Raw genomic sequence first — 13,018 nt, forward strand, 5'->3', positions numbered from 1 at the left:
GACAATTTTTAAGTTGCTTGATTCGGTATTTTATTTAGATATTTGATATTCATTCACACACACCCCTTTCCGGTACAGTACAAACCCATTCATTTTAACCATGATTCATTAATAATAATTTGCATAAAACTGCAATATTCATTGAATTATTAAAAAAGAATGTTTCAATAAAAAAGAAATCGGATCAGAATGATCTTTAGATATTGGTCCAAAGTTCATGTAAAAAAAGTTCTGTGCATGTGACACGAAGATCGCAGGAGGAGATTTCATATAATTCAAAATGGTGGGAGATCTAAAGGTCAGAGGTCAAAAGTCAGAGTGGCAAAGTTGTTCGGCATGAAGAGACACATACGTGTATAAAGGTTTAATAGCTGTATGTCAAACAGTGCATGAGCTATACCTGTTCAAAGTTTGCACTTTCAAAGGCGTGTTACCGCGCCACTCTTTGGCCAATGGTTGCGAGTTTTGTGTTTTCGCTGTTTGGCATAGCCCTCTACCATAGTGCAGAGTTTCGTAAAAAGCAACAGCACGGTCAAGCCAGGACAGAAAAAGCTGCGGAAGAATAAGAAAAACTACAATCTCAATAGTGGCTTGCAAGCCTCTTACAAGCCTTGGCCACTAAAAAGTTGTATACGTTGAAACCCGGCACCCGGCTGCAACAGGCCAACATGGAAGTGACCGTTGGCCCGGAGGTATGGACTGAGCCACAGGAGAGAGGCTTCGAGTTGCTGGCAGTCTGTACGCATGGGTAGCCTTCACAGCTCTGTTTCATTGGCTGAGTGCTTGGCTGTGTAGAGAAGACTACATTCTGCTATTCCCTCTTTGGCATACATGTGCGTTTTCTTTTACTTTTTTTTTTTTTTTACCAAGTTGCGAAGACTCCATTCCATATGTGTCAGTTGGTGTTGTGTTTCCGAGGGGGGCATTCCCTCTATGTTCTCCTTCTCCGGTTCCCAGCAGCATGCCTCTAATCCTGAGCAGGGTATCTATATCCCCCCCACCCACCCACATACACATACGCTACTATCAGCTGCAGACAGGGGTGTCGCACCAAATTCTGGGCCCTGGGTACAAGGATTCATTGTGGGTCCCCCCATGAATGTTCTTCATAGGGGGAACTGGGAACGCATTATTACGCATTATTTTGTGCTTTAACTTTGAAAAATAGCAGATATACAAGCTCACAGCGTGGCACCGAGTGCCGCGCTGTGAGCTTGTAGATCTGCTATTTTTGAAAAATCTTGTGCAAGTATTTGAATATTTCAAATCCTTCTAAGGTTATTTGAAAAACCTATGTTTCTATGTCAGTGGTGCTCAAACCTTTTCATGTGAAGGACCCCCAAAATGATCTCAAAATATTAGTTCCAGGGACCCCCCAGAAGCAAAATTTGAGTTACAAATGTTTGCTAAAAAAATATACATAATCAAAGATTTGCACACATTTTCATGACTTTTCAAAAATAGCAGATCTATAAGCTCGCAGCGTGGCACCGCGCTGTGAGCTTGTATATCTGCTATTTTTCAATAGCTAAATTAAGGCCCCTCCACCTTGGGCCCTAGTAACTCAGTCCCACTCCCCCCTCCCCCTTGTGACGCCCCTGGCTGCAGACCTTCTCGAGGGTTTAAGGTGTTCTGTCTGGAGCCTATGCAGGCAGCAGCAGCCATTAGGGGTTCAGGCTAGACTAACGGTGGTCTTAGATGGGAGAGCGTGGACACTGGGTCAAGGTGACACAAGTTCAGGTGCAGCCTGGCTGGCTACACCTAACCGACTGACTGGAGAGATTTCATAGATATCTGTGGTGTTGAGACTCGCTCGCCCGCCTCAGAGGCCTGAAAGCCTTCCTTCCTGTTTAGGTTGCAGGGTGCTTGGCTCCATGCCAGTACAACGAGTTGTAAAGTAGGCTGTTGTGGAGTTACAGCATGGAAAAAGGGAACGGTGTGTTTCCAGCTGGGGCAAAGACTGCTTTTGATTTTGCCTATAGCGTAACCACACATAGTTCTTGTCCAGCTTTATTATTTCATCTAGTACGTGTACCACTGCTGGTACTTGAGCCCCCCTCTAGAGGTACTCAGTGGAGTCTCTAAAAAAATATGAAAAAATACATAAGTGGGGTGAAATATTTATTTTAAACTACAGCTAGGTCTTCTGACCTAGCAATAGACAAATCGCAACTCCGCCCCTCCAAACGCTGTACCCACCTCGGGGGGCTCTCTCCATTCCGACATGTCGCCACTCCGACAGTGACTTCTTATTGTCGGAGTGGCAACACTTCCATAGAGGTTAAGGTTAGGGTGAGGGTAAGAGATAGGGTTAGTGTCTGTCGGAAAGGAGACATGTTGGAATGGAGAGATGCACCCCTCCGCCTCGACCTCCGACTAGTATCACAGCCGCCTCTAATGGGCCCATTCACTTTAATGTAAATACCGCGGATTTGTACACATTAAATATTCATTCCGTTTTGGACCCAGAGCTTCGAAATCTCTTCCAATCCGTCAAAAAGGCCTGGATATGCATTGGAAAAATATGTAGACCTTTAAACTTTTAAAACAATACAACAAAGGAATATATAAGGACGCAGCAGAGGAATAAGGAACTCGCCTGGCTACTGGACCTACAGAAAGCCATTTTACACTGACTCAAACCGATTTAAATATATGACTACAAACACCTTATTTGTTATGTTAAATAGCAACTGATTAAGTAATGTACGTCTGTGAATGAACAACGCGAAGTGTTGTATTTCAGTAGCCTACATTTGAAGCAGTTTATTCTGGTTGGTTGTTTGTGTAATGGAGAGTATAGCCTCTAAACGAATCAGTGTAAACGGCTCTCTGTAGGTCCAGTAGCCAGGCGAGTTCCTTATTCCTCTGCAGACCTTTCGGGTCTATTTGGTTTCACTTCACGCTCTCAAGAGTTAAATTGTTGGTTAATATCTGCGTTACTTAATTTACAAGAATTCTACACAATTAGAGAATGTAATAGAAGAATTGTTTATTTCTCCTTTGGCACCAACATCAATACATCCTAATCCGTGGCTCAAATGCCAAGTAAATAATGCACCTTGAAATGAAAAAGATTGAACCACTGCTCTAGCTGACTCTAGTCCTGACTCTAATCAATCACAGCTGATTATAGTCTAATACACTTTGTGTGTTTCAAAGTGGTTTTGCCCCCTGAAAGCAAATAAAAACCCAGCGTGTGTGTTTGTAAACAAAAACCCTTGATAAAATAGGGCCTAAGTGATTAATTGGCTCAGTGTTAAAAGTGAACGTCGTATTTTTGTCAGTGCATCACACTGTGGCAGTTTTCAAGGACAGAATCGTCACAGCTTGTCCGTAGACGTCCGTCTGGACGGGTAACGCCTGACACTGTGGTTCCCCTGACACATAACTGTGACATCACAGGTGACATCACAGTGATGTCAGATACTCAGAGCAGGGATCTCCATATATGGGCTTAAACAGGTGACATCACAGTGATGTCAGATACTCAGAGCAGGGAACTCCATATATGGCCATAAAAGGGATTGTATGTATGATGTCAGGCCAGGAGAGAGGAGGGAGAGAGAGCAAGGGACCTATAGTGGCGACAGTTGGGAAAATCGGCAACCCTGCTCGAAATTATCTCCTCTATTTGACCAAAAAAAACGCAGCAGTGTGCAAAGACCTTTAGAGTGAGGTTGGGAGAGATGGACATGCTGTATGGAGGGTGGATTGGAGTGGTGCGGTGGGTGGGTGGCTGACTGGTGTCGTTCGCCAACGCCTCCCTGCATATCCTCGCGACCCCTGTCTGAGTCGCAGGTATACTGATCTGCCCCATTGCATTATGAAGTGGGAACCGAGGGCAGGGAAGCCTGAACGGCCTCTTTTGTGTGCCGGGGTGAAGGAAGTCATCGGGGTCTAATGTGGTTTGGGTTACCTGAAGGAGATCTCTCTCACAATGTGAGCAAGAAGAGGAGGCGAGGAGGGCAGGGCAAGGCCAACTGCATTGGGCACAAGAGGGGAAGGTTTGAGAGGTTGAATTAAGAGTGGCCGCTCCGGGGATTAGGTGACTGCCCAACTGAGCTCACCTGGAAGCCAGTCCGGGTTCTCTCTTTGTCAATGGTCAGGCTTGATGGATTCTCCAGAACCTATGAGGCTTTGGATACCCTTAACCCCTGTTCCCACACAGACAGCAGCATAAAGATGTTGATGGAATGCTGGCGTTCCAGTATAGGGTGAAAACATCAGTCTGTGTCAGACATGTATTCTTTTTTGTATTATTATATCTTTATTTAGTTAGTTAGTTATTATTATAATTATATATATATATATATATATATATATATATATATATATATTCCCATATATATATATTTGTGTTCTTCCCCTTGGCGGAAATGTATAAATTACTATGCAGATTTGGCGGAATAAGCAGAATAAGTGGATTCTTTAGTTTACAATACTGCCTCGGGTTAGATTAGTTAGATTTCGCTGCTGTTGAATGGCAATTTCTGTTATTTATATGCGTTGTGGTTTCCTGGTTCATAATCTGCGTGGCCTGCTGACACCTTTTAATTAAAATACTAAATGCCAACCCTTTGAAATAAGACTTTGTTCATAGCAAATCAGATATTATGATGGGTAGACACAGCTGAAGGTAATGGCATTAAATGTGGGGGCGTGTACTGTGCAGTTTGTACCAGCATGGACCAGAGATAGCATACACGCCGCGTACACTGGCACATTACACTTTGAATATCAAGACTGCATGCCATGCCCACAAAGTACAGTAAATGTACATCCAGGCAGATACGTGTAAATAGATGGTTAAATGTATACATACAGTACATGCTGCACAGTTTGCACATACACGCATACTGCTGCTCCTTGACTTGGAAAGGAGCCAGCTTAGGTGGTTTGGGCATCTAGTATGGATGCCTCCCGAGTGTCTTCCTAGGGAGGTCCTCGCTGCATGTCCCACTGGGAGGAGACCCCCTGGCAGACCAAAGACCAGATGGAGGGATTACATCTCCACACTGGCCTGGGAACGCCCGGGGATCCCCAAGGGGGAAGTGGCTAATGTTGCGCAGGAGAGTTAACGCTGGAAATCTCTGTTGGAACTGTTACTCCTGCGACCCGATTCCGGATAAGCGGTTGAAGATGGATGGATGAATGGACAGATGGACGGACGGACGGACGGACGGACGGACGGACGGACGCATGGATAATATTTAGACACAGCAGTGTGCTAAGATCAGTTCATACTTTTCTGTTCTTTGCTATTTTTAAAGAATAAAACTCAACAATCTTGAATATTGCATTTTGGTAGCCTGAACAGTGACCTTTGGAGTTGCCACACAACACATTCCTGCCTAGTGCCCTCCCTGAAACTATTCTGTGAAAATGCACTGGTTCTTATAGCCATAATTATACAGTGCAGAGTATGATGCCGTATGTGTTGCATTATAGACATGGGCTGCAGAGCAAGTGTTACCACCATTTTATCACTAATGGCTATTTTTTATTTTGCCTTCATATTATTCTCCGGACGATAAAATGTCACCAAAGTCGCCATATAAAACATTAGTTAAACATCCCGCCGTCTACGATGGCTGGGACATGTGCTCCAAATGGCCCAGGATCGAATCCCAAAGGTTGCACTGAGATGGACCCCAGCAGGGAAAAGGAGTTGAGGTCGACCCAAAACCACCTGGCCGCGAACCGTGACAGCTGAGCTCAAGGAGATGAACCTTACATGGGGCGATGAGGCACAGCTTGCAGCACAAGATGGGTCCCAATGTAGGCAGACATCGAAGCCTTGTGTCCCACTTGTGTCAAAGAGGATTAAGTAAGTACTGTATGTACTGTATGTTTCAGTCTTTTGCATTAAAACACGATAACGTCATGTTGACAGAAAGACACATAACAATGACTCATCTCAAGCAAGTTTCAGTCTTTGCGAGTTGATTTTCATACAGAACTGAAATTAATGGGGGGGGGGGGGGGGGGGTGCTGAAGTTTAATATGCAAGAATGGTCACCCTATGTACAAATGAGATGTGTATTACTAGTTCGGCTAGAGCATCAAGTGCTATTAGAATAGTTCAATAAAAGATTCAGAACCCTTTATGCACACGCTATAGGCAACCAGACTATTGTTCTAGGTCCAAGAACTTCTATGTCACCTAAAGTAACCTTGTTTTCTGTTAACCTTTGTCTATCACCTAAAGTAACCCTGTTTTCATTTAACTTGTAATCCCAAAAGTCCATTGAGTTCTTCTTCTTCTTCTTTCGTGTTTCATCGTCCTTGATGATTGGTTGGCGACATTTTATTTCACAAGATTTCTTGTTTCCATTGAGTTCAATGGACCTTTTCTGTCCCTTTTCTGATTGGACAATGTCATGGCCAGACAGGGTTGATCATGTTTCACTTGACATCACAATATGTAACATAAATGGTAAGACTCCTTGCGACTCACGTCAGTGCAACAACACTTGCAATTTCCCAGAATTGCACCTTTCTAGTTTCTTATGCCCTTTTTTCCTCCCAATTTCATTCATTATGCCATTTATAACACTCCCCACACATTTCTGTTTCCACTGCTGTGAGGAGTCCCCACCGGGAGGATGTAGCTCCTCCATCTCCTCCATTTTTTTTTTTCAGTAATTTCATGAAGAAATCAAAGAAAAATCTACGGAATTCCATGAATTAGAACACACACATGTTTAAGAAGTAGTAAAAATAGCCGATCTTCACGCCGCGTTGTGAGCTTGTAGAACTGCTATTTTCACTAGTTTGGGTCCCGGGCAAACTTCTACTTCTCTTTTGGGTCGTGAGCTAAAAAGTTTGGGAACCACTCCTGTAGACACACGGCCAAGCCACATGTGTCACAAGGGATTTGAACCCCCAGATTTCTGGTATTGAACTGATGTGACACCCAAGCAACCATGGGGACAGAGCCTCGGCTAGAAGCAGGGGTCATCAGCATGTCCGCACATGGACAAATGTGTCCGTGGCAAAGACACTGATTTACTATGGCACATTACTAGTGGTTCTCAAACGTTTTATTTGCGAGGACCCCCACACTGTAACTCTGAGAGTGTACAAATGGAACCAAATGGACCCGTGAGGGTCCACCTTTGTAAACTGTTATGGCCATTCAGGACTAGCTCTTTTTGTGTTTCTGCTAATATTATTCATTTTCTATGTCCGTGGCAAAACATTCCTTTTTGACCAAAGTGGCCACCACAAGCCAACATGGCTAGAGAAACCGCACATACAATGCAACAGTAATTTCATGATTTCATAAGTTGATATATAGTTGTTGTTTTTTTGTTTACTTTTATTGTTTTAGTTATAATAGATCTGAGGTATTGAGTCAATGTAAAGTACATAAGCCTATCAAAATAATTGTTAAAACAACAAATTGTAAAAGGTCAAAGGGAATGAATACATTGAGTGGCTTTAAGCGTAAGTCATATACAGTAGTGCATACCGTGAGACATTTTAGTTGGGAGGTTGGGATAACCATACTTTCTCAAATTACTTTCGTCATTCCTACCGTAGCAAGTGAGCCCAATGGACGAGAAAGAGAGAGATAGAGAGAGAGAGAGAGGGAGAGAGAGAGAGAAGAGAGATGGACTGTTATCTTCCCTATCGTGTTCTCATCACCCAATGAATTGTCTGAGAGTGTGGATGAGGTAGGAAGGGTTCAACTGAGGAAACACGGTAATTCACCTCATCTCCATCTTTTCCCCACTTCTTTATCCTATACATTTCCCCGAAAAACACACCATCTCTTATGTGGGACGACCCTTGACCAGGCACCGTCCTGTACAGTATGTGATATACTGTATTTCTTTTTCCCCGGGTCCAACCTCTTTTGTGTTTTGCTCTCTTTCACAGGTTGGTTAAAGGTATGTGTGCATTTACACAACAAGACATGGGTGGTATAAAAGAACCCATCCACCGAGAGCCTCTGCACCCGTTAATGGGAGCCCGGGGTCTGCCCTCCGTCCAGTAGCCTTTCACACGTCTTGGCCTTCCCCTCCTCTCCAGTTACGTCCCACTGTCCCCCCGGAACAAAGACCCAACAGACTCCCATCTCCTTCCCAGAGCCCGTATCTGCCTGGAATCGCCTGAGATTTGCTCCCCAGGTATCACGCCACAATCTATGGAAATGAAGTTTCTTGTATGTCCTTGTAAATGAGGCTGTTCCTAATTAAAAAAAAAGGAGAGAGAGAGAGTGTTCAGTGGTGACCTAAGTGACTCATGTTAATTCCGTAACCCTAGCTGCCTCTGCGCTTTGAAAGGCAGGTGGTTTTTAGTGTGTATGTGTGTCACTGTTTTTTTGTCCATAAATGCCCCAGAGTCGGACTGTACTACTTGGTCAGGTGAGTGTTTGAGGCTGTACCGGGAAAAGACTCTATCACAGCACAATCAAACGGCCTAATCCAAACGGTTGACATTTCTATGTGAAATGCTCTTTGTCCACAAAGTTGTACTTCCGATGCTTGAAATGAAAACGGCTCTTATTTTTGATGTCATCCATGACTTTGGTTGTTTTCTCTCCCTCAGCTTCCAGGATCTTTCTCTTGTTCCTTCTGCTTCCTACATATTCTTCTTACATTCCTCTGTTTCCACTCCCACCCTATCCCCCATCACACAGTCTTACTCCAAAATCTCCCTCCCCTCCCCTCCCCTCACACCCCTTCCACTCCTCTACCTACAGTACTTCCCCTTCTCCCATGCGCTGATCTCAGATTAACTTGAACACTATCCCTGGTAAAGTTTGCACCTGCTTCGCGAAGGCAGGTTCACTCCGGAACTTCAGCAAGAGGCGTTTTCAACCCTCTCGTTTTTGTCTTTACTTTCTCTCTTTTTGCTAACTGAACCACTTCGGGATCCATATTCATTTTTCATAAAGCGGTCACGCAGCCTGTGGCTGTCAGGCTTTTGGCTGCCCCGTGGAGTGGACCGCTGTTAACGCTGGTGATCATCCCTCCAAGGATCTTTGGGACGAGAAGTTTCTACCATCGTCCTCCTCCGTCCTCCGGACAAGCAGTCCCCCACCCCCTTCTCCTCCCATCCGTTCACTGACTGCCGCCCCCCATCCACCCTGCACCCACCCTCTGCTTTCTCTCTGCCCCCACCGCCAGTTGGATGCTTCTGGATGGGACACTGCTCCGAGGAGGCAGCCTGGTGTGAGCGGTGAGGTGCTACAGGTCCATCTTCTGAAGGCAGGTGAGTGCAACATCATCTCTCCTCTCAACCCCATCGTTCTGCTTTTATCGCTGTAGTGAAGTGTCGCTGCCGACATAGAATAGATATTTCTCCCACGATTACTGTCATTCTTTAATAGGTGAATCGATGCATGAACACGGGGAGATTGTGATCAAAATATTTAGGTTACAATTTTCATAGACATAAAATCATATATTTTATTGGTGAATCTGTGGGTGCAGATACCTTCAGTTTGTCTTTGTGTTCTTTTTTCACTGTACTAGAACACTCATTAGTATTATAATCAGATGTTAAGCTGTCAGCGATGTATTCTATAATCTATAAAGGCTAAAGAGATTACAGTTTGCTGATGTATGGTATCTAAACATAACATGCCAAACAGACGTGTTTGGGATATTGAGGTTCATTTCCATGTCCCAAGTCAAGCAGTGATTGGTATTTACATTGTTGAATTGACAGTGGATGCTGCAGTGAAAGGATTATCCCTGAGCTGAGGCCACTGCCTTCCTGATCTGATGTACTGCATGTCCTGGAGTGTGACCCCAGAGGGGGGAAAAAGTGTTTGGGGTGCTTGTTCAGCTTTTACATGAAGCCCCATGAGATTTATCTAAATTGTCATGTTGACAAAGCATAGAGTACATGTCTGTCAGATGCTGTAGGATGTGGGGGTGGTCGGTGACAGGGACGGGGGGGCAGGGGGGCTGTAGAAGTCAAGATAGCAATTGTGGCAATCTCTCTGTTGCCATAGTGGGATGACAGCGCGATGACAATACACCGCTCCTCTTTCACCAGGGTCCACTAACCCTGGCACACCTGAGTACAATTTACCATCACACTGAATGCTATTCACGCGCCGCACAGAAGACATGGACATTCGAGAGAGGAGATTCCAATTTACCTTGTATCAACAGCGCTATAATGTTACACATCAAGGTTCTGATCTGACCGGATCCTTATCGCTCTCTTTCTTTTGACTGTTTGTATAGGAATGTTTATAGGATTGTTCATTTCAAAGCATATTCATACTGTATACATTCTGTAATTATTAAACCTTTATCTTATATAATAATAACAATAATAATAATAATAGTAATAAAGTAATATTTTGTAAGTCTTTTGAAACTTCAACTGCATCCCATGATGAGTCATCAAGTGGTTCAGGCCTGAGTTTTGGAATGAAACTTTTCAAAGCACTAAATAGGTTGACCCTGAGCACTGTAATTACACCAAATCACTCAACTGTCACAGGTGCTTAACTGTAAAAGGTCAAGTTGACATGTGACACGTCGTCAAGTGTGTTAAACAGGAAAGTCGAAACGTTTCCATCCATGGCCCCACTTTTCCGTCGCAGCTGACATTTCGTTCTGTTCGATTAAACACGGCAAGTTTCCGAACGCTATTACGGTGACCGCCAAACCCACCAAACTTGGCTGTATATGCGACGGTTTGGCAAAGGGATGTCTGTGTGCCAGGCTAGGCACAGAACGGCACAGAGGGCCACCGCGCATGAGACCTTGGCAATTCAAACCTACTCACTTAAAGCCATTAGTGCCCTTGTGTTTATGCTCCTCTTCCTTTAGCCAACAAGGCATGGATGGCTCCCAAACAGAAGTGGTAATTAGGTCCTAAGCAGCCTCCGTCCTCAGACACAGAGACGCTGGAGTGGTGTGGGTCAGCCGGGTAAGGCTGCCGGGAACCGTGGCACAGAGGGGCCCCTAGACCACTGTGTCCACTCACATGGGATCGTAAGGCGAATGTGATCCTGACACATTGTTCTGGCATGCATAATAGGGCCTTTTCAGCGCTTCTCAGGGGAGACCTGGGAGCCTGATCTTAAAGAAGTTACGTGACGTTGGCTTGATGGCTCGCCCCTTACTCTGTACTTTTTGTCCAGCGCATTTGCATGTACGAGAAGCCGCTCGGTGACTCACTTGTGTCCTTTTTTTGACGCGAAACGAATAAAGTCAATGTGGTTTTTCAACGGAACTTTAGCTGCTCTGATTTGATCGTGGCAGTCAGTGTGACTCGGAATGCGAGGAAGTGACATCACGTCTGTCCCAGAAGCGTGGGTCACTCTCGCTCATATCATGAACTCCTTTTCTCCTCTGCCCTTGTTTTCAGGATGGTCAGGCCAGGCAGTCCACTCATCCTGTTGCACCTCCTCAGCATCTTATCCCAGACAGCAAGTTGTAAGTACATTAGTAAATGTCCCATATGTCCCTGACAATGAATGTCCTTCCACAACCCAGTTCCTTAGCATTTTATGCCCAGTGGATGCTACTATTAGCTCTATCTTAAAAACTGCCACCTCCCCCTCATTTAGCGAGCACCGAGGAGTTCCTCTACCCCTACGGACCTGCCGCCCGGGATCTCGAAACCCCCAAGATGGATGATGGGAGTTCTCCTGAAATCCTCCTCCAAATTCCGTTCATCTACTTCAACAGTCCCTACCGCTCTATCTTCGTAAGGCTTGATTCAACCCATGACATTATCCATAATGACCTTTTGGGAAGCAGCTTCCTCCTCTGACCTCTCTGCTTGCTGTAAAAGATTAAAGCACAGCTCTCTCTCTTTCTGTTCTACAGGTCAACAACAATGGCGTCATCTCCTTCAACGTGCAGGTGAGCCAGTTCACACCGGAGGCCTTCCCTCTGAGTGACAGCAGGTCGTTCATTGCGCCACTATGGGCAGACGTGCACAACGGCATCCGGGGAGACGTGTACTACCGGGAGAGCACAGAACCGGAAATACTAGAGAGAGCTACGCAAGATATCCGCAAATACTTCAGGAACATGCCCAACTTCACAGCCTCATGGATCTTTATTACAACATGGCACCAGGTCACTTTCTACGGAGGCAGCCAGACAACTCCGGTAAATGACAGATGTAGACCCTTTTGGGTCCACTTGAGCCACATTTTACACTCATTGTTAATACTGTCCTCTGCTGTGGTTTTTACTGTATGATGTATCATACAAGAACACTGTAAATAGCTCAACAAAAGTAACTTTTCTAGTTTTTTTTTGTTTGTTTTTTAATTCAATGCTAAATGCCACTTTCAACGCCACTTTCATTTTCAATTATTCAACTCTTAATTACACCTGAAAACATCTGTAACCAACTACAATCGACTAATCAAGGGCTTAAATAGTTGCATCAGATGTGCAATCTGGCCGGACTAGAAATTTGTTGACTTAGAAACATGGCTAAGTCTAAGGGATGGTCAGAAAAGTTCAGAGAAGAGATTATTGTTTTTTACAAAAAAGGAAAAGGATATAAAACAATTGCAAAGACACTGAATGTTCCAAAAAGTACAGTTTTGAGCATAGTTCACAAGTTCTAAGTCAAAGGAACAGTGGCTACACTAATGAACAAATTTGGCAGAGGGGGTTGAATAATTTCGAGCACTATCACACATTATCTAAAAGAGTGGCTTTACTGTTGCTGAAGCTATCTTCATTCTCATGTCAAAAGGTAAACACGTTCCAGTCAGTCCTCATCGCAGACGGTGTGGCGTTTTTCTCCATGTTCAACTATGGAGAAATCACGTGGAGCACAGGGACTGCCAGCGGAGGAGATCCCCTAACCGGCCTGGGAGGAACGACGGCGCAGGTATTCTAATGCAGTGGTTCTCAACCTTTTCAGTCTGCGACCCCCAAAATAATCATATTTCAACTGGGGACCACTTTGACAAGCACTTGGAATTTTAAGAGTAGGCATTACATTTAGTTGGTCTCGATCTGTTCCATTGTGAAAATAGCAGATCCACATGCTCACAATGCCTCGCAATGCG

At 44.6% G+C, this 13,018-nt stretch overlaps 1 protein-coding gene across 1 annotated transcript in view; it reads left to right on the top strand.

The window, feature by feature from the left end:
* Positions 1–13,018, top strand: part of tecta (tectorin alpha) — a gene marked incomplete at its 3' end in the record, with an annotated part of 64,291 nt that overhangs the window by 27,372 nt on the left and 23,901 nt on the right. Inside the window, exons 11-16 of the mRNA XM_080749472.1 lie at positions 8,934–9,225; positions 10,806–10,839; positions 11,347–11,414; positions 11,549–11,688; positions 11,811–12,098; positions 12,700–12,837. Of these exons, the coding sequence (XP_080605598.1) occupies positions 8,934–9,225; positions 10,806–10,839; positions 11,347–11,414; positions 11,549–11,688; positions 11,811–12,098; positions 12,700–12,837 (960 nt within the window). The remainder of the gene's footprint in view (positions 1–8,933; positions 9,226–10,805; positions 10,840–11,346; positions 11,415–11,548; positions 11,689–11,810; positions 12,099–12,699; positions 12,838–13,018) is intronic.

The sequence above is a fragment of the Nannobrachium achirus genome (assembly GCF_963921795.1).
Source record: "Nannobrachium achirus genome assembly, chromosome: 19".
Taxonomy (NCBI): Eukaryota; Metazoa; Chordata; class Actinopteri; order Myctophiformes; family Myctophidae; genus Nannobrachium; species Nannobrachium achirus.